Here is a 27,880-nt window from a genome sequence, read left to right as displayed (position 1 = left end):
GTATTTCCCATAGTGAGTATGAAAGGTAGAAGATGATGGCTGCCCATGGTGAAGGGGAAACCAAGGGAAAAAAGCCCAGTCACATCTATTTTAACCATCTTGTTAAAAGTCTTTCAAGAAACAGTACAAACTGGGGATCATGGATGCACAGCTCCTGCTCGGGAATGACGCTGGCTGGAGGCACCAACACTTGCACACACGTGGTGGGAGGGAAGGGTGAATGACAGTGCTGAGGGGGGTCAGGCCCAGGTGACAGTGGTCATGTTTTCCCACCTCCCAGCGCCTCAGGGCATGAAGGAACCCTGCCTACTAGCACCAAGATGGAAAGAATCTCCTGACCCAGAACCCTAGCCTCCCCCCCCCCCGCCGGGCCTATCCACTAGGAGCTGGGCAGGTGGGTCAGAGTTCAACAGTCAGGAAGATCCAGTTCCTGAGGAAAGGACAGTTCCAGAAGGGTTCCGAAGGGAAGGAGGCGGGTCTCTAGAGAAGCCGCCCTCTGCACTCGATGGCTCCGCAGCAGCAGAGGAGCTCCTTGCCTTCCACGCTGCCCACCTCATAGTTGTAGTCCCAAGTAAGTTCTGTCCCAGCCCGGATTCTCCTGAGGAGGAAGAAAGGGGTGGCTGGTGTAGTGACGGAAGCGGACGTGTGGGTGGAGCTGGGTCATGGACATTAGACGGGCCCTTAAAACTCCAACAGGGCCTTGCTCCTCCCCAGCCACCCCCTTTGGTAAGCCCTGTCTTACTTGCTGGCAAAGAAGGCCACCCAGGGGAAGCGAAGATCATGAGTGTCCACGAAGACATTCTGGACAAACAGGTTGGGGCTGCAACTGTGCTGCAGATTAGGAATAGAATAAAGTGAGTTGCAGGAGAAATAGTCTGGCTCTGTGGGGTCAGAGCTGTGAGGGAAAGGATGCCACCTGCACTCCCTATCCCACAGGACAGGTTTGCAACACATGCTACATCTTTGAGATCTGGAAAGCACAGCAGGGAAAGGGTAAAGGTTTAGGTAGGTGCCTTAAATAATTGGGTATCTGAAGACCTCCACGGGGCGGGAAGGGGTCTTACATTGAGGTAGCGGCCCAGGTTGCCTTCCAGCTTGGCATCAATGATGTAACAAGACTCCTCACCATCGTAGAACTGGCGTGTGTTTTTACGAACTGGTGCACTGTCCCCCTTTTCCACGGAGGCCATGTTGGTTGACTTAATGGCAATCCCATGGGTCGATTTAAGAGCAAAGCCTCGGGTTGATTTTACTGCCACCTGGCGCTTTGCTGGACCTGGAAGAGAGTGGGGTTAGGGCCAATCATGACTGGCCATTCCACCCCACTCTGTGTCCCATATGTTGCTGCTCAGGGATACCAATAGCTCAGGACCCAAAGACCCCAAGCGGCAATGTTTTCAAGCCTGATCAGATATGCTGGACTACACTGCTGAAGGAAAGTCCCTTTTCTGGGGAGAAGGAAGGAAGGAGACATAGCAGACATTATTCATACTTTAGCCTAGAGACTGGCGTCATGGCTCAGTGAGTTAATCCTCTGCCTGTATGGCTGATGTTCCATATGGCTTCTAGTCCTGGCTCATCCACTTTCCACCTAGCTCCCTGCTTGTGGCCTGGGAAAGCAGCAGAGGATGGCTCACATCCCTGGGCTCCTGCACCCACATGGGAGACCCAGAAGAAGCTCCTGACTTTTGGCTTTGAGGCCATTTGCGGAATGAACGAGCAGATGGAAGACCCCCCTGCCCCTCCTCTCTGTAAATCTGCCTTTGCAACAACCATAAATAAATCTTGAGGAAAGGAAAGTTTAGCCCGGAGTCAGAGAACCTTTCAGAGAACCCTCAACTCTCAGGATTTGAATCTTCCCTCCATTCTTTAGCTTGCTTAAGAAATACTCCATCCCAACTTTCCTGTTGTTGGGTCCTACCACTCCCAAAGTTTTTCAGGCTACCAGATAGGTTCTTTTTGTCCTCAAAGTCATCCCCTTCGGAGCCAGAGGAGATGGTCTGGATGTCATCGCTGTCCACTGCCGTGGCTGCAGTCTGCCCAGCAGTGGGCTTGCGGCTGGTCCCACTTTCCCCCTCACTGTCTGTGCTGCTGGATAGCGTCAGGACGTCCTGGGAGGTAGAAGGTTGACAACAAGGAAGAGTGAGCAGGGAGGTCCTTGCTCTTACCTGTGCTTTGACAGGGGGCTGAGAAGGTGGCAAGAGGTAGATTAGAAAGGAGGAAAATAACGTAAGAGGTGAAGGCTGAAGAAGCAAGAAAAGATCTGACAGTAACCAGTGATGGGTCTGCAGGGAGAATGTTCCACACTCCTGCAGCTGGACAGAGGTTGGGGAAAGAGCCAACCGGCTAAGGTCACTTACATCGGCGCCGGGCTGAGCAGAGGCCGCGAGTCGCCGGCTCTGGTGCAGACTCGTCTTACTTGGTGGGCGGCGAAGGCCTTCTAGTTTCACAGGAGAAGGATTGTAACCATAATTTCGAGAGCTTTCTGTAATTCTGACGTGGAGGTAAGAAATGAGAGAGGAGCAGGTTATTGGCTGTCTCTTCGGTTTCTTTCAAAGACTGGAAAGAGGCTGGAAGAACCGGCGCTTACCCTGGTATCTTGTTTCGGTCATCAGGGTCCTGGAAAATGTAAGTGATAAGTTAATCTCTTTCATTGTCAAAAGTCATAAATGCATGTCTAAACTTTATTTCAGCTGACCTCCAAACAGTATTAACCTGTGATAGCCAGTGAAGAGAGATGGGTCTGGGGAAAACACCCTATAACTTGACAGTGATAATCATATTCTTGTCACCAATATTCATGGCAGGAGTTACTTTAGTCCTTTCCAAAGGTAAGGCATGTCATTCATGGAAAAAACAAAACAAACAGGGTCTAACATGGACCAAAGACATGTAATAAGCTTAAACATCATCAAAGGTGCATTAAAAAGGAAACTGTTTTTATCATTGAGAGGTAGAGCAACAGTGAAAGGGGGTGAGCTAACTCCCCACAGACCCCTGGGAGTAAGGTCAGGATCATGGAACTCCACCCAGGCTCTGGCTTTGGGTGGCAGGGGACCCAGATACTTGGGCCATTATTGACTGCTTTTTCACACACATTAGCAGGAATCCAGCACTAGAACTGGTACTGTGATGTGGGATGCTGGTGCTGTGCACAGTGACTTAAGCTGCCATGCCACAACTCCTGCCCCTAAGATCAGTTTCTGTAGTAGAGGGAAGCAATGACGTACATAACTTGAAATCCATTAAGTTAAAAAAATCATTCATAAACTCTTCATTTTGAAATTGCTAAGATAACTGGCTGAATAAAGAGGGGAACATTTTTTCCCAGAAATACCCACCAGGTAAGTCACTGCTGTTTACCTCTTTCTTTGCTTGCTTGGTGTCTCCCTCATCCTTGACACCAGGTGCTGATGTGGAGGATTTCTCAGCTTCCCCTCGACTGCCCCCGGCACCACCTTCGCCAGTCTTGAAGGAGGAGCGGCTATCAGAGTCAAAGACCCCATCGTTGACACTATTGCAGCTCAGCCAGGAGGCCACCTTATTCTTGGGTGTCTCCTCGGAGGAAGGTGGATTGCAGACACCTGCAGGGACTAAGGGAGGAGGGACAGGGACATGTGGTGGCCCAAGGTCTGGGGGACGGGAGTCCTTGGCAGGCATCTCAGAGAGTCCGTTTTCCTTCTGGCCTCGGGTCTGCCTCCGGGTGGCATAGCTGCGCCACACTGAGCCGGTGCTGAAGTCCTCATCCTTACAGAAGTTATCATCTGAGCTATCGTCATTGGACTCCTCAGGGTCCTCTGTACCGCTGTTGCCATCCTCCTGGTCCTTTAAGTCTACACCACTGCTGTCAGAGGAACAGGGGGCATCACTCTCATAGCCTTCCTTGAAGTTCTCCACGCTCTCGATATGGTCCAGATTGGCAAAATACTCATCACCCATTTCCAGGCCCTCCTTGTCTGCAAAGTCATCAGTCAGGATTTTGCCTGAGGATGAAGACAATTAAAGGCCTTCTAGGGTTATGTGGTCCTTTTGCAAACAGGAAGTAAGGGTCAATCCATCCATACCCAGTCCACCAGCATGGAGATAAAATGCCTACATTAGTCTCCCATTTTTCTTTGGTGATACCTCCTTCCCTGTAGCTTTAACTGCGACTTTTTGTATATTCCCATGTCCTCTTCAACAAGACAGTTCTCACTAAAATAATACTCGAAAATAATCTTTGGGCCGAGTGACATGCAATGATGACACACTGCATGGTCATGTCTCTCCTCTAGGCCATTACCATGTCCAAAGATATTCTTCCTTTTCATCTTTGTCTTTCCAGAGCACTGTGGCTCTCTCTGGTTCACTACGTGGACACACCACTCACCATGTTCTCTAAGAAGCCAGCCCTGGTTCCTCTCTCTCTCAGCTCACATGCCCAGCACTTTTTTTTTTCCTATGTTCAACTTGTCTCTGCTTCATTTCCCCACCATGTCCCAGCTCTAGGAAACAACTTTTATATTCCATCACCAACCTGCATAAATACAGACAAAAGAGCCTTTGGCAATGTCATCCAAGCAGCGAATACCCCAGCCCTTGTTCTGTGTCTTGAACAGCTGCAGGCGAACCTGTAGTCCGTGCTGCACCAACCGATTTGTGCACATGTTTGGGTCACATTTGCAGCGTTTGTTACACTCATACACCCTGGGAGATTAGAATGGAAATCAACCATGACACGAGTACTAGAAACCCACAAAAACAACAGCTACAATTAATAAGTTATCACCACCTACAATGTGTACTGGGAAAAGGTGAAAAATTAGGTAACAAGCTGAGTGGATTTACTGAAGTGCTGGGGTGCGTTCATTCATTTGGGAATATAACTGATGGAGTAATCTGGAAGGGGAGAAAGTGATATATATAGCCATGTCTGAAATACTGAATGCCAAAAGCTCAGTGAGAAACTGGAGAGAAGCTAAGAAAACTATGATGTGATTACATTACAGAGCCATTAAAATAAGTATACAGTGTCTGCAGAAAAAGATGCATTCTATAGAGGTGAGAAAAGCAGAGGCTGATGCACCGAGTGCTGTGAAGAGAAAGTGTAACTGACAAATACAGGGAGCCTTTTCTGTAAAGCTGGTTTTCACCGTATCACTCAGTAAACACTAAATACCAATAGCTGCACTAAACACTGGGAACAATGAAAAAGGTCATAATGTCTACCTTAGGAAGTAATCTTCTATCTAAGAATCTAACAACTTAATTCTTCTGAAAACAAACTATTAAAGCCAATCAGAGGGATCTGGGGAATAAGAACATTAAAGGAAAGAACAGAGTCACACTGATAAGACTGAAATTGTTATGAATATAATGTTTCTGCTCTATTTGCTTTGCTCTCCATTCAGATTTCCCTTCTTATGTTCTTGGGGTAAATTGAAGGGAGACTTTACCTTTGGAAAGATGACAACAAAACTAATGTCATATCTTTTTTGGATAAAGAGGGTTAAGAACAACTCTACTCACTCACTAGCTATCTGTTTTGGGTGCCATGTAAATGCTTCACACACATTTTCTTATTGTATCCTCAAAGCAGTGCTATCATGTCATTTTCTTTTTTTAACTTTTTATAAAGTAAAATATGTGAGAAGAACACACAGAGAAGTCTAGAGTCAATGGACCTGCACAAACTAAACACACTGTGTAATGAGCACCAAAGAAATAGTTGATTAGGTTTCTTAAAACCCTTTGGGGATGGGGATGTGGTGCCAGCATTGTATGTTCTACACCTGATAACAGGATTAGCTCCAAAGTGGAGGAACCAGAACCTGAACTCAGGTCTACTAGCAACAACAATGATATTAAGTGTCATCTGTTTATTTTGTGGGACAGTTATTCCATGCCAGCCACTGAGCAAACCTCCTGGAGTCAGCCAGACAGGCCCCTGCTGTCACGGAGCTTACCCTCTAATGGAAAAGACAGAACCAAACCCAGTCCACACAGCTGTCATACACACTACAGGGAACACCACGGAGCTCTACAAGCAGACGAGGATGTGAGGCTGGGGCTTAGGGTGACAGGGAAGGTTGTTCTGAGCAGGGAGGTTTGAGTGGGAGCTGAAGGTTAAAGGATAGTGACAGGATGCCAAGGACAGGGCGCCCCAGAGGCTGGCTGGTGAACATGGGCTGAACTGCACACAGGAACTGTGAAGAGCATCTGTGTGGCTGGAATCACTCTGGGTTAGGGAGACAGGGAGGTTCCCAACTCGGGATTTTACTCTGATAGAATCAGAGTAAAAATCAGAAGCTATTACAGAGTTTCTGGCAGGAGAGTAACATATTTGTGGCTATTAAAAAGACTAACTGTATGCATTATAAATACACAGAAAATATATAAAAGACACACAATGTAATTACCATTCAGCAGCATTTATAAAATCTAAACTTTGTAAGTTAGAAATTTGCTTATCATTAAAACATAAATGACCCAGTGACCTAACTTCAGTATCTGTCTTTCGCTTGGTTGTCTACTTTCCCCTCTCGGCTCCCCATCAGCCTGTCCCCGCTCTCAGCTCCCCTGGAGTTGCTCCTGCTGCCATCCGTCCCTCCCCAGCACTGGCTATGGCTGTTGGCGGTATGCTCTCCTCCCTTCACTGCCACCTGGGAGATTTCCTTTGCTCCTCTTTTGACTGCTTCTGAACTCTGTACCTCCCTTTTCCTTGTTTTGGTAAATAGTGCCAGTAACTTTTTCCTTTTGTTTCCCCACTAGTACTCTCTGATAAAGGAAATAATGAAGCTCTGAGATACTGCCCATCTAAAACACATCCTCAGCCTATCTTCACAGAGCAGTAAGTTCCCCTTGGAGTCCTGGAAAGGTTAACTGCCCTCTTTCTGTATTATTCTGAAAAGGCTGGAATAACTTTACATCATTAGTTTGCTTTTCTAGAAGCTTATAGGATTTTTTTCTTTATTCTCAATGTTCTCATTTTTGACTGTCTCTTTGTAGGATTTATTTTCACTCATGCTAAGACCTCATTGGCCCTTTGGCATCACAAACTCTTCAATCATGACAATACTTCTGAATTAGATTTATCAGTTCACACATTCATACATATCAGCTCACCATGATCTATCTTACTTCTTCACTGTCTTTTTCCTTTCTCCATTTCTCACGCCGCCTCTACCTCCTTTGCTCAAGCACTCAGTGCCGGCTCGCCTTGGGCTTACTCCCGGTTCCCGCTTCTCCATCATCAACACTTTCTCAGGAAACACGGTCAAGCTGTCAGTATGACTCCTATGCTGACAACCACTAACCCTTTATATCCGGCTCTTATACCTCTCTCTACAAATTCCCCTGCCTCGTCGACATTTCCCCTTGAATTCCCCAGGAAGTACCTAAAATTTAACACGTCCCTAACAAAAACTGAATTTCATTCAAAGCTGTAACCCTTCTGGGTATTCTACTTTAGTAAAAGACACCAACATCCACATAGTTGTTCAATTAAAAAATTCAGAAGCTGTCCTTGATACTGTCCCTTTCCTCTCATTCTCACCCTTTAAGGGACCCTTCTTTCTAGTTTCAGCCCCAGCTACTCAACCACTATTCCCTTGCCTATATTCCTGCAGTTATCTGCTAACTAGTTTCCCAAATCCTGCTTTTGCTGCCCTAAGATCTGTGCTCCACACAGGAGCCAGGGTAATCCTAAAAAGGCGGATCATATCACTTGCTTAAAATCCTTTAAGGCATTTCTTTCTGCACTATGAACCTGATTCTAATATTTCCTTTTTGGCTTACAAAGCCCTATAATCAGGTCTCCACCAATACTTCTCTGAATATATTTCACTTCCTATAGTAAATCGTACTTGGGTGGCACATTCATTTAGCTATAAAGTTGAGATCATTTGCTGCAACAGAAAATTGGCAGATACTAATCATTCCTTCTATGTTGTCATTTCAAGGAAAGCCCAAGAAAGAAACGCATGCCTGCTTCTATGTTCTATTTCTGGTTTCAATTTTTAAATTTTGGATGGTTCTTACAAGCACATGAGGTACCCCAGAATCCCGTGACCACTTACCCTGTGGGCAGACACTCTTCCAGTCTTTTGTACTGGTAGCCAGAGTTAGGGTTGATTTGGCCTCCTGGGGTACAAGCAGTAGCCTGGATAGTTAGCTGATGGCAGACACACTTAGATCTGTATAAGACAGAAGGATACAACAACTGGAGCTGTGAGAAATAATAAAAGGATGGGAATTTCATAGTAAAATTTCCTTTCTCTCAGAGTACTGACAGAACACGAGATAAAGAGACAGAATAAAACAAACTGGTAGAATAAGAGCATGAAAGAGTGGTAGGGTGGGAAACAAAATAGAATGGGGGAAGGATCAGAGCGGTGTTAGAGGAGGCAACAACAGGGGCCGCACTGAGGACAGAGGGCTAAGCCACTACCAGCATCTCACACTGGAGTGCAACTCCAATCTCAGCCGCTCCCTTTCCAGTCCAGCTCCCAGGTAACGTGCCTGGGAAGGCAGCAGAAGATGGTCCAGGTGTCTGGGCCCCTGCCACCCACGTGGGAGAACAAGATGGAGTTCCTGGATTTGGTCTGGTCCTGCCCTGGCTGCTGTGACCACTGCAGAGTGAACCAGTACATCTCTGTTTCTCTGTCACCCTTCCTTTCAAGTAAATAAATCTTAAAAAAAAAAAAATACAGCAAACCTGGGTACCCAGGGTTATTCAGTGGGGCCTATCAAGACGTCAGCCTTCTGGTCTCACAGCTTTCATGGAGGCCATAGGGCCTGAGGTCCTGCCGAGCAAGGGGGTGAAGGAAGGTGGGGAGGAAGCAGTAGAGATAGATGGCAAAAGAAGTGAAAATAAAGACCACCACCAGGAAGCTGGAGTGAAAAGTAGCAGTTCCTCCACAGACTCACTTGTCCCGACACCCATCCTTGCAGTCGCAGCCAACCAGAAATTCAGGGCCTGTGTTAATGAAAACACCCTTGCCCGGGATCCGTTCCTTGCTGTAAGCCACCTGTGGTGGGGGAGTTGTGTCAATTTCATTGACACAGGATAGGGGAACATCCTCCTTTCCATAGGTGATGTCCAAAATATAGTAAAAAGGCTTATAGGGCTGAAACTTGCGGTCCACAAGAACATAGGGATCCAAACAGAACATCTCCAGGAAGAGGAAGTCACAGCCAGTTTCAAACAGGTAGCGTTCAATCTCCTGCATTGTCCGGAGGCAGAGGCCACAGGGGGTCTTATAGATGACATGGAAGCCCATTTTGCGGTTAACCCGGCGCCGGGCTGTCATTCGTCGGAAGTCATATAGCAGCGGGACGAGCAACGGGTTCTTGCCCCGGTACTGCTCATTCCTCATGGGTCTGATCCGAGACAAACACGTATAGCTGCAGACATGAGGTAAGTAGAAAAGTTTCTCCATGGGGGCACGGTAGGAGGGCTCCGCTGGGGCCCGCTCCAGCATGCCATGGAAAGCTGGGGGTGCGGGAGGAGCCGGGGGGACTGGAGGTGCTGGGGCAGAAGTTGTTGAACTTAAAGGTGATCTGCAAACAAGAGGCAAGAGAGGAGGTTAAGAAGGCGTCCAGGCTGCTTGGGTTACATAAATTATCCCTCCAACTAGCTAAGTCTTTTCTTTCCTATTTTAAACAGCGGTGTCTGTAACACTAACGATAATACAAGTCAGACTGTTCCTTGTCATAACAGATCTGAATAATAAAAGCTCTCTGGTTACTCTGCACTGACCGATAACGTCTCTTTTCAATACTAGGCCTTTCCCTTAAGCCTATCAGCCTAAGAATTATGGAAGTGCAGGCCAGTCTTCTACTGAGGCTTTTCTGTCTGCAGTATGTTCTATAATGCCCATAATCACTCCCGGGACTCCAGGAACAAGATTGCAGTGTTTCCTTTATATTACAGCAATGATGGCAAGAAGTTTCACCAAACTGGGGCTGCCTTTGTGATGCTGTGCATGGAGTCATTATCCGACATGGGCACCCCCTCAGGAGTACCAAAGAGTCCCTTCTGCTCTGCTTCTGATCCAGCTTCCTGCGAACGCACCCAGGAAGGTATTGGAAGATGCCCAAAGGGACTTGGGCCCCTGTCACCCAGATGGGACAGTAGATTGGACTTCTTGGTCTCTGACTAGGCCCAGCCCTGGCTACTGAGAAGTAAACCAGCAGATGAAGATCCCACTGTCTATCTTTCAAATAGCTAAGTAAATAGTAGGAAACAAACAAACAAACAAACCCCAAAAGCGTTATTAACAAATGACCTTCTTCATTAATAAATGGCATACTCCCAGGTATTCAGTTCCCAATTCAATTATTCTTACCTCCTGTTTCTAAAAAACTTCTATGGCAAAAGCTTCCCTTTTAAGTCCAATTTTAGTATATGTGCTGCTGAAGCGAGCACTCCCTTTTAAGTCCAAACTTGTCACCACCATTACCTTAACCTAAACCCCTTGGAGTCAAGGAACTTTCTCTCCACAGCGACCACTCAGCCCACACTGCCAACCTGCCCACAGACAGCCCAAAATGTTCTCACCTATATGCCTGGTTCGCTGCAGGCTTCCCACCAGCAGCACTCTCACTGAGTGCAGGGGACGGAGGGGAGGAGTGACCAGAGCCCACAGATCCTGGTCGAAAGGATGTGCTCTTTTTGGCTACCTGCTTCCGTGATTGAGCAAGCTGGCTTTCCATGCTTTTAGGGGATTTGAGAAGAGATCAAATAGTAAGGGATACAGGAAATGGGATATGCAAGAAACTGAAGATCAAGCAAGGAAGAGCACTCACTCAGGGTCACCTATTTGAGGGGACAGAGCTGGAGCAGGTGGAGCTGGAGGAGGCTGCGGGGGCTCCATTGGCTTGAACTGGGTTCCAGTACTGGTCAGATCCTGTGTATACTGGACTACAGGGCCTTTGCTCCTCACAGCACCTATAGGAAAAAGGAAACTGATCACTGAGAAGAGAAAGCCGTGTCACTTGTACTCATTACACACCTGGCCCTCAACTTATATCACACAACAAAGCAGCAATGGAAATGTTTCAAGTGTGTGCTAAGGCTCAGCTCCCACTCTTAATTAACGCTAGTGACTAGAGGTGCTGCATACGCTGTTTTGGTCCTTACGTAATAATTTATCTTCCTGCTTCAGACAATTCACCTCATCAGCTAATTAATTATATATTATTTTAGTGAATATTTAAAAAAAATGCTTTTTTTAGGGCCCGGCGTGGTGGCGCAAGTGGTTAAAGGTCCTCGCCTTGCACGCCCGGGATCCCATATGGGCGCCGGTTCTAATCCCGGCAGCCCCGCTTCCCTTCCAGCTCCCTGCCTGTGGCCTGGGAAAGCAGTCGAGGACGGCCCAAAGCTTTGGGACCCTGCACCCACGTGGGAGACTTGGAAGAGGCTCCTGGCTTTGGATAGGCATAGTATCGGCCCGTTGCGCTTACTTGGGCAGTGAATCATCGGACGGAAGATCTTCCTCTCTGTCTCTCCTCTCTGTATATCCGCCTTTCCAATAAAAAAATAAAAATAAATCTTTGAAAAAAAAAATGCTTTTTTTGGACCAAGCTGCCCTGGGGAAGGAGGAAATCAGCAAGTATTGCAGAAACATGGGGAAACAAAATTCTCACCTAGAGAAGAGAGGTAACTGCTACTATCTGAATCTAAGCAAACTGTTTCAGAGTCTCCTGGGACTGTTGAGGAGGAATCAGAGCCATAGCCTACGGAGGTAGCACCACAAACCCATCACCACGACGGGGAACAAACTGGGGCACACGTCCTGCTCCCTCTGGGTCTGCAATGTTACCCTGGGAGACAAAGGGTAACCACAGTGTCTTGTCCCTTTGCTGTCTGGCTCTGTTTCTTCCCTCCCCTGAAGGACGTACCCATATTTGGACGTGTCCGGAGCTGTCCCCCTTGTTTCTTCTCCAGCGTAGAGGCCGAAGAGGTCTTCATGCTGAACATGGGCTCCAGTCGTGTGGAGCCTCGATAGATCCACTCACATCTTTTGTCATCCTGAGGAAGATGAGAGGAAGAAAGAGTGGGAGAAAGAGATGAGTCTCCTGCCAGCTGTGGAGAACACTCGTGCCACCTCTGGGTAATCTCCCCAGTGAGCCCAGTTCTAATCCCAGCAGCCCTGTTTCCCATCCAGCTGCCTGCTTGTGGCCTGGGAAAGCAGTCGAGGATGGCCCAAAGCCTTGGGACCCTGCACCCGTGTGGGAGACGTGGAGGAAGCTCCTAGCTCCTGATTGGCTCAGCTTTGGCCATTGCTGTTGCTTGGGGAATGTGTCAGCAGACCTAAGATCTTCCTCTCTCTCTCTGCTCCTCTCTGTATATCTGACTTTCCAATAAAAATTTAAAAAATAAATCTTAAAAAAAAAAAAAAAGATTTATTTTGAAAGAGTTAGACACACACACAACCTTTATCTGCCATCCCCTGATGGCTACAATGGCTAGCAATGGGCCAGGCCAAAGCCAGAAGCCAAGAGCTTTATCAGGGTTTGCAACATATGTAGCAGAGGGCCAAACACTTTGGCATCTTCTCTGGAATTTCCCAGGCCACTAGGGGAGGAAGCTCATCTGGAACGTAGTAGCTAGGACATGAATATGGGATGCTGGCATCACAGGTGGTGGCTTTACCCACTATGTCACAATATTGGCCCTAGGAAACTAATTTTCAACCACCACCATATGGTAACAAAATGGCCAACAGGGAGAACAAACAGGAGGATAGAAAGGAAAGCTGCTGAGCCAGCACTGCACTGTCATGGTAGGTTCAGCAACTGCTTATGTTGGAGTCCTGGCTGGAGTCCTATCTGCTCTGCTTCTAATCCATCTCCCTGCTGATGTGCCTGGGAAAGCAGTGGAAGATGGCCCAAGGCTTTGGGACCCTGCCATCCTTGTGTGAAACCAAGATGCAGTTTCTGGCTCCTGGCTTCAGCCTGGCCCAAATCTGGCCACTGTAGCTAACTAGGGAATCAACCAGTAGATGAAGGACTTCTCTGTCACTTTGCCTTTCAAATAAATACATCTTTAAAAAAAAAGAAGAAGAAAGTGATAGACTAACTGTATAATCATCCCATTGTAGCCCTTTTCCAGAATTCCAAGGAAGAACAGTACCAAGAAGAGGATCCTGACGAGGCTCCCATCCACCTCCTCAACACGTGACTTCCACCAGGTGCCCTCCCACTCAGTCTTGATAAGCTGTCCACTCTTGAGCAGCACCATGGGGCGGTTAGGGTAAGCAGTGATATACTCCTCTATGAAGTCTCGGCAGGAGATGTCTTCTATATCTTCCCAAGTCTTTTTCACTGTCCCAAGGAAGAAGCAGAGCTGAGAGAGGGCATGGAGGGCATGTCTTGATAGGAAAAAATGAACAGCAAGGAGACATTTGGTATTTTTCAAGTAGGGGAGGGAAAGCAAAAAAATAAAGAAACCATAATCTCAAAGGAAGCAATACCAAGACCCCCCCATAAGTGCTGGATCTAAGTAAAGGCACTTACAAATCAACCAGCACCTGAACCACCAGGTCAGACACCTGTCCTCTCAGGTTAAGGTACTCTGTTTACCATCATGTTATGTGGAAACACAGCCATGGTAGCTGGTGCTTCTGCAATTAAAAACCCATTGCCATGGCAGGAGTCTGTTCCTAAGCCAGAGTACTGAACACAGGTGATATGCTAAAGCTCCACCAAGCAGTACTTCTATGGAAAGCAACACACAAACCACAGGCTTAGACCAATATCCAGCCTTGGCAATGAACAGGACAACCGTACCCCCCAAAGAATATCAACCAAATGTATGCTCTTTTGAGACTGGAGCACTCAAACCCTGGGATTTTTCTACAGGGAATCTTAAGGGGAAACACACACACACAGAGTAGAGGAGGAAATGACAGAGCTAGGGAGAGGCAGGAGGACACTCACGTGGCCGGCAAATGGGATATAGTTCAGACTGTGTGACGTAAGACGCGTAGCCATCATCAAAGAAAATGAGGAACCTAGGAAAGAGGAAGAGCATTAGAAACTACTCCAGGCACCGCTGTGTCCACTAGGATTCCACGAGCTCCCGGCCTCTGGATCTCACGGGATATGCTTCTTACTCCCGTCACCAAGAGACCCACAATCTTCCTTTAATCTAACCAATGTATCCACACTTTCGCAACATCTATTTATTCTTGTTTCTCTAACATATTCCTATGCTGCTAACCTTTTATTCCCACGTGTTCCTTTTACGTGAATTCCCTATTTTCCTAATAATTCATCAATTTTGATTACTCTCCTAGTTTTCCTCCTTAGGAAGAAAAACCAACCAACCAACCAACCAACCAAAAAACAAAACAAAATAAAAACTATATGACTCCTGTGGCAAAGAATGAGAAAAGGTTTCTGGCTCCTGGGGACTAAAGGAGAGATCTGGACCGTGGCATGAACACAGAAGCTTCAGTGTTCTTGGCCTCTACTCCCTGTAAAGTCCTCTCTGCCCAAGTACCTGAGCTTGTTTTTGACGTTTGGTGTTTCGGCTACAATGCCAGCATAGAGCCAGACCTGGTTCCCATCTTTGTATTTGGCCACCACTCGGCTGCCCACAAACAGCTGCTCAGCAGGAGGGTGGTAGTCATAGGCGATGTGGTTCCCTGACAGTAGACTTTTTCCTTTGTTGTCAAATTTCACCTTGTACTTCTTCCCTGGCCCTGAGTAAAAGGGAAGGATAAATACAATTTAAAGGACTGCAGGTTTTTGTGGAAGCTCTGGCTGCTAGGTAAAATATAAAGGGAGAGGAAGCAAGCGGCAGTGGAGCCCTGTGGGTGTCTCTGCAGCAGTGCTGCCTCTGGTTGAACATACCAACTGTCTGGATGGCAATCAGGGTGCCTTTGTGCCACGTCTTGGTTCTCTTCTTGCCCAGAATCCGCATGCTGACTACCAGGTCACCATCTCTGCTCAGCTCACTCGACATCTGACTCAAGGTTCCTACGGAAGAAAGCAGAGCTGTTTGAACAAGCTCTGCCACTGCAAAGGGAAAGGTAACGAGCACAGCAGTCACTAAGGAAAGTTGGGCAATCTCTGATCCTTAGCCACGCTGGCTGTTCCTCCGGCCAAGGGCAGAAACCCAAGCAGGCAACTGTGCTGACAGGAGAGACCTGAATAACAAGGGAACACAGGTCATTCAGGAACGTCTCACCCCAGTGAAATGTTTCCCACCTCGTAACAGGAACAACACTGAAACTCATCAGACAGTAGGCAGCATTTATAAAGCATTTTTCTGAAGGATATCTATCAATTCTACAAAGTTTCCCTCTCAGAGAGTTTAATTTACTCTTTCCCCATTGACACTGGAAGAGGTGAACAAGAGCGTGGCAGCAGCCTAAAGGAAGGGCGCTAACAAGGTACAAGGAGAAAATCAACACAGACTAGAAAATCAGCAACAGTGTAACTGGGACTTGACAACTACTTAAGGACAGTAAGTCTGGCATTAAATCAATCAGAAGACCAAAAAAGTAGATAACAAGGAACAACAAAATCACACAAAGAATCGTATACTGACCATGGACATACAGCCAGCTTCTATTAACAGAGGTAACAAAGGATTCTGAAACCATAAAGTGAAATCAGCTTTATCTATGAAATCTCTACAGGAAGTCACCTCCCATCTGTACCAGATACTTCCCGACCCCGACCTTTATGCAGATCCTGGGAGCTGCTCTTTTTGTTGACAGCGTCCATGAACTTCTGGACATCCTGAGCTGATTTTCTTAAGGCAGCCATGGCCTCACGGAGCTGTAGGGAAAACGATGAGAGAAACAAAATTTGTAGCATGGGTTAGAAATAACTTGAAGGGAAGAAAAACTGACTTTCAAAAAGCAAACTGCAATGAGTTATGCTTGGAATCTCATGGCTACATTTATCAAACTTTGCTAGACATCAACTTTAGGAGGATTTTGTTCACTAATCTAAACTAGCTGAACATAGCTAAATTCTACTTCCAACAGCACACTGTGTGCATGGCTTCTGGTAACTTCTTTCTTAGAATGTCTGATAGAGAACTACAACCTACAAAGCGGATGATGGTTTGAGTAGCTAATGATTAAAAGTTCTTTCAATACTCCTATTACCTATCACTTCTCTATAACCCACTCCAACTCACCTTCTGATCTTTTGGAGTTCTGCTCCCAGCATCACCTAAAGACAAAAAGAATTCTACTGAGCGTAAAAGACTTAAATGAATTTCCAGGAAACCAATAACTAAGTTATTTACAGCAATATCACGGAAGTATTATCAATACTGAAAACCAAATATACATATATATAAAAGTGTTTAAAAAAACTTGGGCCCAGCATAATGGCTAGATCCTTGCCTTGAAACCACCATGATCCCATGTGGGCGCCAGCTTGTGTCCTGGCTGCTCCACTTCCTGTCCAGGTCCCTGTTTGTGGCTTGAGAAAGCAGTAGAGTATGGTTCCCTGCACCTGCACGGGAGACGCAGAAGCTCCTGGCTGCTGGCTTCAAATCTGCTCAGCTCCAGCTGTTGCAGTTGTTTGGGGAGTGGGCCAATGGACACAGGAAATTTCTCACTGTTTCTACTTCTCTCTGTGGATATGACTTTCCAACAGAAATAAAATCAATGTTTTAAAAAGTCTGGAAATGACAGGGTTTATTTCTGAGTAAGATATTTGGACAGGTGGGCTTGCATTTTTCATCATTTATTTGAATTTTTAAAAATATTTATTTATTTTTATTGGAAAGGCAGGTTTCCATAGAGAAGGAAAGATAGAAAGATCTTCTATTCACTGATTCTCACCCCACGTGGCCAAAATGGCCAGAATTGAGCTGATCTGAAGCTAGGAGCTAGGAACCAGAAGCCAGGAGCTTCTTCCCAAGGCTTTGGGCTGTCCTCGATTGCTTTCCAGGATCACAAGCAGGGAGCTGGATGGGAAGTGGGGCTGCCGGGATTAGAACCTATGCCCATATGGGATCCCACATGTACAAGGTGAGGATTTTAAACACTACGTTATCATGCCGGGCCCGAAATCCTTGCTTTGCATGCGCTGAGATCTCATATGGGTGCTGGTTTGTGTTCTGGTTGCTTCGACTTCCCTTCCAGCTCCCTGCTTGGGGCCTGGGAAGGTGGTGGAGGACAGCCCAGAGCCTTGGGACCCTGCACCTGCATAGGAGACCTGGAGGAGGTTCCTGGCTTTGGATTGGCTGAAATCCGGCTGATGCAGCCACTTGGGGAGTGAACTGGCAGATGGAGGATCTTTCTTTCTCTCCTTCTCTCTGTAAATCTGACCTTCCAATCAAAATAAACAAATCTTTAATTTAAAAAAAAAATCTAGAACCAGTTAAGCTACCATCTGCAATGCTAGCATACGCTATGGGCACTTGGTGAGTCCTGGCTACTCCATTTCTGATCTAGCTCCTTGCTGAGGTACCTGGGAAAAGCAGCAGAGCATGGCTTAATATACCAGGGTGCCTGAATCCACGTGGCCAGATGTACAGTTCCAGGATCCTGGCTTTGGTTAGCCCAGCCTCAATGGTAGTGGACATGTGGGGAGTGAACCAAGACAATCACAAGCAATTTGAAAGTAGATTTATAACAATTATGCTTGCAGATACTGGTCAGTGGTCATGTGACTAAGCCAAGCTCTGGGAAGCAGAACAGGGCACAAGAGACGAGATGAAACGTTTAAGGTAATCAAGGTAACAACCCGTGTCAAAGGTCTGGATTACATATCAAGCCCTGCAGTCCTTGCTGTGGTATCACGGTTAAGACACTGCTTGGAAAAAAAAAGGATATTGTTTGAGACACTGGCATTCACATTAGTGTGTCTGGTTTGAGTTTTGGCTAGTCTGTTTACAATTAAGCTGCTTGCTAAGGAGCTGGGAAGGGGGTCAGCATGCTGAATCGATGTTTCTAGAAGTGCTGGCATTCTGACTTTACTGTAGCCCTTTGGGGGAGTGAAGCAACCGATGGTCCCAAGGCTTTGGGCCATCCTTGACCGCTTTCCCATGCCAGAAGCAGGGAGCTAGATGGGAAGTGGAGCCGCCAGGATCAGAACCAGCACCCACATGGGATCCTGGCCCTTTTGAGGTGAGCACTTTAGCCACTAGGTCACCGTGCCAGGCCCAATAATTATTTAAAAAAAAAAAAAGTCAGCCAAGCCTGGTAGCCTAGTGGCTGAAGTCCTTGCCTTGCACATCCTGGGATCCCGTATGGGTGCCGGTTCTAATCCCGGCAGCCCAGCTTCCCATCCAGCTCCCTGCCTGTGGCCTGGGAAAGCAGTCGAGGACGGCCCAAAGCTTTGGGACCCTGCACCCATGTGGGAGACCCAGAAGAAGTTCCTGGCTCCTTGATTGCATCAGTTCCTGCTTGTTGTGGCTACTTGGGGAGTGTGTCAGTGTATATATGACTTTCCAATAAAAATGTCAAAATAACTCTTTACAATAATGGCTCAAGTCGTTGGCTCTCTGCTATCCATGTGAAGATCTGGATCGGGTTGGTGGCTCCTCTAGATGGTCCAGCTCCAGCACTTGCTGAGAACTGGGAGAACGAATCAATGCATGTGAGGTCATATGTTTCTGTGCTTCTCAAATATAAATAAAATATAAATAAATAAAAATGAAAATAAGTAAATAAGTTATAGAGACCAGAAGGAACCAGAATAGAATATCTGAAATTCTGAAAGCAAACACAGTGGGTAAAGCTACCACCTACAGTGCTGGTATCCCACATGGGTGCCCAGTTTCAATCTCAGATGCTCCATTTCTGATCCAGCTCCTTTACAACACACTGAGGAAAGCAGTGGAGGATGGCCCAAGTGCTTGGGCTCCTGCATCCATGTGGGAGACCCAGATGAAGCTTCTGGCTCCTGAGACCAGCCTAACCTGGCCTGGCATGGTCACTGTAATCATTTGGGGAAGCAAAGAAGCAGATGAAACACCTCTCTGTATGTTTCTTTCTCCATTTCTGTAACTCTCTCTTTCAAATAAATTAAATAAATCTTAAAAAAGAAAAAGAAAGAAAACTGTCAACCAAGCATTTTGCATCCCAGACTAACAATGACTGAGAAAACCCATTGTTACTTGAGTCATACCAAAAGACCTATCAAAGGAAATCCTTCAAACCACTAGATGGAAAAACAAACCAATAAAAGAAAACATGAGATGGTTAACTCAGTCCCGCAGGAAGGAATGAAGGGCAACAGAAACAGTAAACATGTGGTAAGTACATGCAGTTTTATTTTCTTTTTGGCCTTACACTAAACTTCTGGCTTTGAACGTAAGTAGATGTAATACATTGGAGAACAGCACTAGATAGGAAGAAAGTAAAGTGGAGATACACTGGTGCAAAGCTATATATATTAAGATTTATTTATTTTAGCTGAAAGAGTTTTCAAAGAGAGGGGAAAGAGATGGTGAGAGAAAGAGAAATCTTCCATTCGCTGGTTCACTCCTCAAATCGCTGCAGTGACCTGAGCTCAATGTCCAAAGCTGGGAGCCAGAGTGTCTTCTGGATCTCCCTCTTGGGTGCAGGGGCCCAACGCCCTGGGCCGTCTTCTACTGCCTTCCCAGGTCACATACAGACCTGGATCAGAAGTGTAGCAGCTGGGACTTGAACTGGCATCATGTGGGATGCCAGCATCACAGGCAGAGGATCAGCTTTCTATGCCACTGCACTCCTTTCCACCTCCCTACCAAAGCTGCTTTAATTTACAAGTATTATTTTTGCATGAACTTGTAATAGGTAATGATTAGGTAAGGATGGAATTACTGTTTAAAAAAGTAAAAGCCAAGAACAGAGGAATGAAAATAGTTTAGTAAAATAATGTCTAAAATAAAAATGGAACAGGTGCCTGTAGGGACACATTGTGATACTGGAAAGATACAGCAAAAGGGAAAAATATAAATCTATTCATATAGATTAACATTGTGAATGGACTCAATTTTCTGAAATGCAGAGAACAAATATAGTCTTTTTTTTTTTTATTTTTTTTAAAGATTTATTTTTATTATTTTTTATTGGAAAGGCGGATATACAGAGAGGAGATACAGAGAGGAAGATCTTCCATCCGATGATTCACTCCCCAAGTGAGCCGCAACGGGTCGATACTATGCCGATCCGAAGCCAGGAGCCTCTTCCGGGTCTCTCACGCGGGTGCAGGGTCCCAAAGCTTTGGGCCGTCCTCGACTGCTTTCCCAGGCCACAGGCAGGGAGCTGGAAGGGAAGCGGGGCTGCCGGGATTAGAACCGGCACCCATATGGGATCCCGGGCGTGCAAGGCGAGGACTTAACCACTTGCGCCACTGCGCCGGGCCCGAGAACAAATATAGTCTTAACAAAGATAAGAAACAGGGCCTGGTGCAGTGCTTCATTTGGTCAGCCTTCAAGTGCCGAGATTCCATACGACCACTGGTTCGTGTCCTGGCTGCTCTACTTCCCATCCAGCTCCCTGCTTGTGGCCTGGGAAAGCAGTAAAGCATGGCCCGAAGCCTTGAGCCCTGCACCTGCATAGAAAACCTGGAAGAGGCTCCTTGCTCATGGCTTTGGTTCAGCTCAGCTCCAGTCATTGCAGCTACCTGCAATTTACCTGCAGAGTAAATCAGTGGACTGAAGATATGTCTTGGGCCTGGCGTGATAGCGTAGCAGGTAAAGTCCTTGCCTTGAACGCACGGGGATCCCATATGGGCATTGGTTCTAGTCCTGCCAGCCCCACTTCTCATCCAGCTCCCTGCTTGTGGCCTAGGAAAGCAGTCAGGGATGGCCAAAAGCCTTGGGACCCTGCACCTGTGTGGGAGACCCAGAAGAGGCTCTGGGATCCTGGTGTCAGATTGGTTCAGCTCAAGCTGTTGCAGCCGCTTGGGAAGTGAATCATTGGATGGAAGACTTTCCTTTCTGTCTCTCCTCTCTGTATATCTTACTTGCCAATAAAAATAAAATGAAAAAAAAAAAAAAATCTGGGCCCGGCACAGTGGCCTAGTAGCTAAAGTCCTTGCCTTGAACGCACCAGGATCCCATATGGTTGCAGGTTCTAATCCCGGCAGCTCCACTTCCCATCCAGCTCCCTGCTTGTGGCCTGAGAAGGCAGTCAAGGATGGCCCAAAGCCTTGGGACGCTGCACCTGCATGAGAGACCCTGAAGAGCTCCTGGCTCCTGGCTTTGGATCGGCGCAGCACCAGTTGTTGCGCTCACTTGGGGAGTGAATCATTGGACGGAAGATCTTCCTGTCTGTCTCTCCTTCTCTCTGTATATCTGACTTTGCAATAAAAAACAAAACAAAACAAAACAAAACAAACCTGTCTTTCCCCTTTGCAAATTGTCCTTCCCAGTAAAAATAAATAAATCTTGGGTCCGGCACGGTGGCGCAAGTGGTTAAGGTCCTCGCCTTGCACGCCCGGGATCCCATACGGGTGCCGGTTCTATCCCGGCAGCCCCGCTTCCCTTCCAGCTCCCTGCCTGTGGCCCGGGAAAGCAGTCGAGGACGGCCCAAGGCTTTGGGACCCTGCACCCACGTGGGAGACCCGGAAGAGGCTCCTGGCTTGGGATCGGTATAGTATCGGCTGTTGCGCTCACTTGGGGAGTGAATCATCGGACAGAAGATCTTCCTCTCTGTCTCTCCTCTCTGTATATCTGCCTTTCCAATAAAAAAAATAACAAAAATAAATCTTTAAAAAAATAAAAAAATCTTAAAAAGAAATGATACAAGCTATATTTTATCTACAGGAGATACACTAAATTCAAAAGAGAAAAACAGAAAGTAAAAGACCACCACACAAAGAGCTGAAACAGAAATGGGAGGGCTCGGGATGGCTGGGGTGGTTCTTGGCATGTCCGCATCCCTTACAGAGAGCCTGGGTTTGTGTTTACCTCCGCTTCCAATGCAGTTCCCTGCCAATGTGTCCCCTCGGAAGCAGATCATGGCACGAATACTTGTGTCCCTGACACCAAAGTGGGTGACCCGAGTGTTGTTCCTGGCTCTTGGTTTTAGCTTGGCCCAGCCCCAGCTGTTGTGCTGTGGGCATAGTGAGTGAATCAGCAGATGGGAGCTTTCTCTTTCTCTGTCACTCTGCTTTTCAACTAAAAACAAGACATAACTAAATGTGGCAATATACCATCTTTATGGGTATATCTCAATACTGTTAAAAAGGCAAAATTCCCTCAGCTGACTTCTAGAATCAATGCAATCTTATTAAAAATACTAGTAGGTTTTGTGTGTGTATGGAGAGGTGTTTAGTACCTGATAGGCTGACCCTAAACTTTATATTGATATGCATGAAATACCAAATAAATTTGTAGGACTTAACATTTATTGATTTCAATACTTACCATTAAAATGATAGTCATTAAAACCTTGTTAAGCTGGTACAGGCATTTAGGTCGCTGTGACAGGACACAATTCAGAAACAGTCCATATAGCGATTAATCAGATGAATTTATCTTATCCTAACATTTATTTGTTTATTTATTTTTAAAGATTTATTTTCATCAGAAAGGCAGATATACAGGGAGGAGAGACAGAGAGGAAGATCTTTCGTCCGATGATTCACTCCCCAAGTGAGCGCAACGGCCGATGCTATGCCTATCCGAAGCCAGGAGCCTCTTTCGGGTCTCCCACGTGGGTGCAGGGTCCCAAAGCCTTGGGCCGTCCTCGACTGCCCTCCCAGGCCATAGGCAAGGAGCTGGATGGGAAGCAGGGCTGCCGGGATTTAGAACTGGCACCCGTACGGGATCCCGGGCGTGCAAGGCAAGGACCTTAAGCACTGCGCCACCGCGCAGTGTGAAAGGCAGACTTACATAGGTATGGGAGAGAAGAGAGAGAGATCTTCCATCTCCCATTTACTCCCCAGATGGCAGAATATATAAATATTTAGTTATTTGAATTTTTATATTTTACAGGGTGCATTTAAGCTGCAGCTTTGAACACCTCCATCCTTATCAGAGTGCCTGGGTCTGAATTTTGGCTGTTCTCTCTTTCAGCTTCCTGCTAAGTACATCCTGGGACACAGCCCGTGACAGCTCAAGTAGCTGGGTTTCTATTACCATATGGCAGATTTGGGTTTAATTCTCACTCTTGGCTTCAGCCTGGGCCAGGAAACATAGAGGAACTAAACCAGAGGTGAGACTTCTTTACTCCTTATTAAATAAATAAAAGGATGAAAAAATTTAAAAAGGGTACAGGTTGGTGCAATGGCTCACTGGCTAATCTTCTGCCTCCAAGTGCGAGGATCCCATATGGGCACTGTGTCCCAGCTGTTCCACTTCACATTCAGTTCCCTGCTTATGATCTGGGAAAGCAGTAGAGGATGGCTCAAATTATTGGAACCTTAAACACGTGTGATAGACCCAGAAGAAGCTCCTGGCTTTGGGTCAGCTCACCTCTAGCCATTGTGGCCATCTGGAGAGTGAACTAGAGGATGGAAGATCTTTCTCTTTCTGTAAACCAACCTTTCTTTCCATTAAAAATAAATAAATCTTTAAAAAAAAAAGAAATAAATTTTTAAAAAGAGAAAAGATTTGAGTAGGTAATTATTTTTAAAGCAAAAACATATAAGTACCAAAAAATCCTAAACAAAAACATTCAACATTAGCTATTAGAAAAATACAAACTAGAATGACAACATGATACCAACAGACATCCTTGCTTTCTCTCTCTCTGCAACTCTGCCTTTCAGTTAAAAAGGTTATAACCAAGAGAAAGTACTGTGACACAGCACGTTACGCAGCTGCCCGGGACAAGCACACCCTGTATTTGCAGTGTGTTTGAGTTCTGGTTCCTCTGCCTGCAACCCAGCCTCCTAATGCATCCTGAGCAGGCGATGCTTCAGGTGCTTGGCCCCTGCCTCCTGCACAGGAAACCAGATGCAGCCTCAGGTTCCTTATCTTGGCCTAGCCTAACCCGAGCTGGTGTGGGCACTGGAGGAACGAACCAGCAGATAACGATACCTGCCCCTGTCTTTCTCTGTTATGCTGCCTTCCAGATAGGTGGAAAAAAGACAAAAACAAATAACTGCTGTGCTGTTTTCTTTGCTTAAGGCGTGGGCGGGGGACAAAAGTTAAAAACTAACAAACTGAGTCAGTGCTGAGGCACAGCTGGTACGGCATCCCAATTGGGTGCTGGTTAGAGTCCCGGCCCCTCCATTTCTGACCTAGTTCCCTGCATTTCCTGTGTCTGGGAAAGCAGTGGAGAATGCCAGGAGCTTGGGCCCCTTTCACCTACGTGAAAGATTCGAAAGAGGCTCCTTGTTTCAGAGTGATCCAGTTCTGGCCACTGTAGCTGTGTGTGGAATGAACCAGACATTGAACTCTGCCTTTCAAATAAATAAATCATTTTAAAAGAAAAAGAAAACCCTAACAATACTGAGTATCGGCAAAGATGTAGAGACCTGAAATTCTCATAATTTCCTAGTGTGCAATCCTTTTGGCAACATTCAAGTTTCTTTAAATCAGGCCTATTTGTAATCAAATGACCTACCAACTGTACCCATTGGCAGAGTCTCTCCCCCTGAAATGAAATACAATGCTCACATAACATATAGCAATATTATTCAGAGTAACTCAAACTGAAAATAACCCAAATGTTTATCAACTGAAGAGTGGACAAAAATACCTTATATATTCACATAACAGATACTATTCCCCTCAAAAAGACTAATCTACTGATCCATGACACACAGAAGAATTTCAAAGACAGTAATACATCGTGAATCCAAATGAGTAGATATTATATAATTGTACTTACACGAAATTTGTAGAAAAGGCAAAACTACAGAAAAAGGAAACATCTGCTAGGGGGAAACAAGGAATACTGACAGCAAACTGGCAAATGGAAGTTACTGAGACTATGCAAATGTTCTGCAATTACATTACTGCATAAATGTACTACAACTCAAATCATATCATCAAAACAGATTCATTTAGTGATATATAAATACCTCTATAAAACCATCAATAATAGAAAAAAAAAGTCCCAATCCATTGTTTTGGGATACATAGACGTCAACGCCACCAATAAAGGAAGCAAGGGACTTCAGAATAGAGTTCACACACAGAACAGGGGAAAGAAGACACAGCACACATGGACGATCACAGTAATAATGTTGCAATTTTTTTCTGTACTAGATGAATTTAGCTTGGAATATCATGTAGGTAACTGGTTTCTCATCTCTTTTATTATCATGTAACTGTCCATACTTTAGCTGAGTCCTACAACCTTCCTATCTGAAGCCCCAGCCCTTACCTGAATCGATGCTGAGGACTTCATCATCTTCATCAGGAATCTCAATTATTTCTGTAGGCCCAGAAGCCTCATCTTCAGAGCTACTCTCTCGGTACTGCAGGCCCAGCTTGGAGTAGAAGTCCTTCACCAAAGACTCACAATTAGTCACTGCCCTAGTATCGGAACACATACAGGGAAGGTCAATGCCAGCACAGGGGGCCCAGCTGCAGGACCCATTAGAATTCAGACACATAACGAAGCAGACGGTCCTCAGCTTAAAGACACCCCATCGCAAAGTGGCCCTGCTTAGAATTCAGAATTTCTTTTTACTCACAGAAAAAAATGTCTGAAATAGTTTTGTTTTCAGACTAGTTTCTCAGGAATTCAAAGCACAGCCACCTTATCTCTTAGCATTCACAGCGCACTGGTTCCAGAATTCCTCCTTAGATATTCAACTCTCTCATATAAGATGGCATAATATTTGCATATAACCTGAGTATGCTTTCTTTCATACCTTAAATCACCTCTAAATTGTTAATAATACTGAATAAATGTAATTATCATAAGTAGTTATTATATTTATTTTGTTAGTTTGTGTTATATGTTTATATATGTTATAAAGTTGCATTGCTAAGGGAATAATAATAACAAGGAAAAAAGTCCATACATGCTCACTAAAGATGTAATTATTTTTTCAGATTATTTTCCATGCACAGTTGTATCCATGGTTACCTAGGGTCAACTTTCCTTTCAAACCTACTTTGACATTTACCTTGCTCTGAAAATACCTTGTAAGTAGGGTACCAGAAACCAAATATGGGGCATGGGGGCAGTGTAGAAACTTACTGAGGTTCCACAGTTAAATCAATACCATAACAGTTTACAATCTTCATCCTCCAAATGTACTTACTAGGGAGACAAAACAATTATTTTAAAGTGGAAGGGGGTGGGCAGTGTAGTGCAGTGAGCTAAGCCACCTTTTGGGATACTGTATCAGCACCTGAGATTGACTTTCATCTCTGCTCCCCATTTAGCTTCCTGTTAATGTGCCTAGGAAGCAGTAGTTGATGCTTCAAGTCCCTGCCACCCACAGGGAGACCAGAGGCAGTTCTTGGGCCTGGCTTCAGTCTGCCACAGCCTGGGTTGTTGCAGGCATTTGGGGGATGAACTAGATGGAAGAGCTATCTTTTCTTTCTCTGTTGTTCTTTCAAATAAATAAAAAACAAATAAGCATTTGCATTAAAAAAAGAGTGGGACTGAAGACTTGCACTCATCTATTTTTAAGGATATATTTGCCTTGAGAAATGAAAAATCTCTATGTAGGTAAACCTTCCGTCAGATTTTGGACCACTGTGACAAAACGCCAAATTCTAGACATCCGTACTTTGTAATGCATGAAGTACTTAGGTTCAGCAGCATGAACCACTATACCCACACAGAAACGCCCTTCTTCTCTCAGGCGGCGCTCACCTGGAGGCGTCATCAAAGAGCTGGTCGACTAGAGCCACCTCGCTCTCTTTCTGTAACACCCACGTCTCCAGCTCGGCTAGCTGCTTCTTGCGCTGCTGCACGCAGTCCATCTTCTCCAGCTCCTCATCGATGAACTGCCGCAGCTCCTCCATGGAGATGCCCAGCTCCTCCACCACCGCCTGCTGCAGCTCGGCGATCTCCTCAGACTCCACGGCAGCCGCGGCGGCACCCAAACCCACACAGCCAGGGAGGGACGACATGCTTCGGCCCTCTGCATGGAACAGAAAACTAAAGAGACATGGCACTCACCATGCAGAATCGCAGCCCTCTCGGCTACCTGTTACTCCAACAGCCTGCACTCCCCTCTCCATCTAAGTGACACCAACACCAAACAGCTTAAGACCTGAAAGTCTGAGAGAAGTCCCCAAGCACAACGACGCATCAGGGAGCTACTTGCAGATGTTTGCAGAAACTGAAGAGAACTGCATTTCTGGGATCGGATGCGTTCCCTTCACGGGTGAGAGAAATCAGTGCGAACTCCGCCTCTCCAGTGGGGAGGGAGTGGATTCCAACTCCTTCGGCATTTTCTCTATTGTTATTAGTTTCCCATACATTACGACGCTTCTATTTTAGATACTTCTGCCTTATACTCGAAACTATTTATGCATACGAAAAAGCTTGCAACGAAAAGGCTTCCCCGAACGGAAACAACCTCCACCCGGCGGTGTTAACTTTTTTCCTTTCTGATACCACAATGCTAGCCGTCCGACCCTAACGCCGGTTCCCGGCCGCGCCTCCATTTTTGCTCTGACGACACGCGGGACCTCGGCCCGAGTTGGGGGCGTATCCCACCCATCTGCAAGAACAGCTCCGTCCCATGCCGGCTAGCCTCTCAGACTTTCTCCTCACGCTGGCCCGACCTCCTCCCACCACATCCCAGAGAAGCCTTGGGTCTCCAAATACCTCAATGACCGGTATCTCCCACACCTCCCAGCCGGTCCAGCTGCAGGCGCTCTCGGGTATCGACCCCAGACTCGCGAGGCCGGAGTCCTCCTGGATCCCAAACAAGAGACTCCGAAGGGAACGGGAGCAGGGGGAGGGGAGGGAAAGCGTGAAGGAGGGACGGAGAAGCCAATGAGACGGCCGGAAGTCAGCCTCTAGCGCCGTTCCGGTTGCCGCGACGGTAGCCTGCCGGAGTCAAA

At 46.2% G+C, this 27,880-nt stretch overlaps 1 protein-coding gene across 6 annotated transcripts; it reads right to left on the bottom strand.

Annotated features, from left to right (window-relative positions):
* Positions 1 to 88: 88 nt before the first annotated feature.
* Positions 89 to 27,880, bottom strand: SETDB1 (SET domain bifurcated histone lysine methyltransferase 1). 6 transcript variants are annotated; one of them, XM_040999349.1, is made up of 23 exons: positions 27,642 to 27,826; positions 26,679 to 26,966; positions 25,230 to 25,381; positions 16,142 to 16,176; positions 15,675 to 15,774; positions 15,542 to 15,586; positions 14,842 to 14,967; positions 14,489 to 14,690; positions 13,924 to 13,997; positions 13,118 to 13,308; positions 11,884 to 12,013; positions 10,789 to 10,930; positions 10,541 to 10,696; positions 8,908 to 9,540; positions 8,058 to 8,174; positions 4,517 to 4,686; positions 3,364 to 3,983; positions 2,591 to 2,619; positions 2,361 to 2,493; positions 1,946 to 2,111; positions 1,065 to 1,276; positions 743 to 831; positions 89 to 598 (listed from the first exon to the last, which is right to left on the bottom strand). In XM_040999349.1, the coding sequence occupies exons 2-23, from the start codon at positions 26,936 to 26,938 to the stop codon at positions 481 to 483; spliced, it is 3,900 nt and encodes a 1,299-aa protein (XP_040855283.1). In that variant the 5' UTR covers positions 26,939 to 26,966; positions 27,642 to 27,826; the 3' UTR covers positions 89 to 480. The 6 variants fall into 6 exon arrangements, with proteins under 6 accessions (XP_040855283.1, XP_040855285.1, XP_040855286.1 ...); XM_040999351.1 differs by having other exon boundaries at positions 26,679 to 26,949; XM_040999352.1 differs by lacking the exon at positions 15,542 to 15,586.

Source organism: Ochotona curzoniae, unplaced genomic scaffold (assembly GCF_017591425.1).
Source record: "Ochotona curzoniae isolate NIBS_2020 unplaced genomic scaffold, NIBS_Ocur_1.0 scaffold_1037, whole genome shotgun sequence".
In the NCBI taxonomy this organism is placed as follows: Eukaryota; Metazoa; Chordata; class Mammalia; order Lagomorpha; family Ochotonidae; genus Ochotona; species Ochotona curzoniae.
The sequence above is the reverse complement of the archived record's forward strand: the minus strand, read 5'-3'. Positions and strand labels throughout refer to the sequence as shown.

Bases quoted from the DNA above. Each gene is read 5' to 3' on its own strand.
- SETDB1 (XM_040999349.1), bottom strand. From the start codon at position 26,938: ATGTCGTCCCTCCCTGGCTGTGTGGGTTTGGGTGCCGCCGCGGCTGCC. The intron at 16,177-25,229 runs GTAAGGGCTGGG...TTTTGTCTTTAG, and splicing joins AGTCCTCAGCATCGATTCAG to GTGATGCTGGGAGCAGAACT. The intron at 3,984-4,516 runs GTTGGTGATGGA...CTTCATCCTCAG, and splicing joins TTTTGTCTGTATTTATGCAG to GCAAAATCCTGACTGATGAC.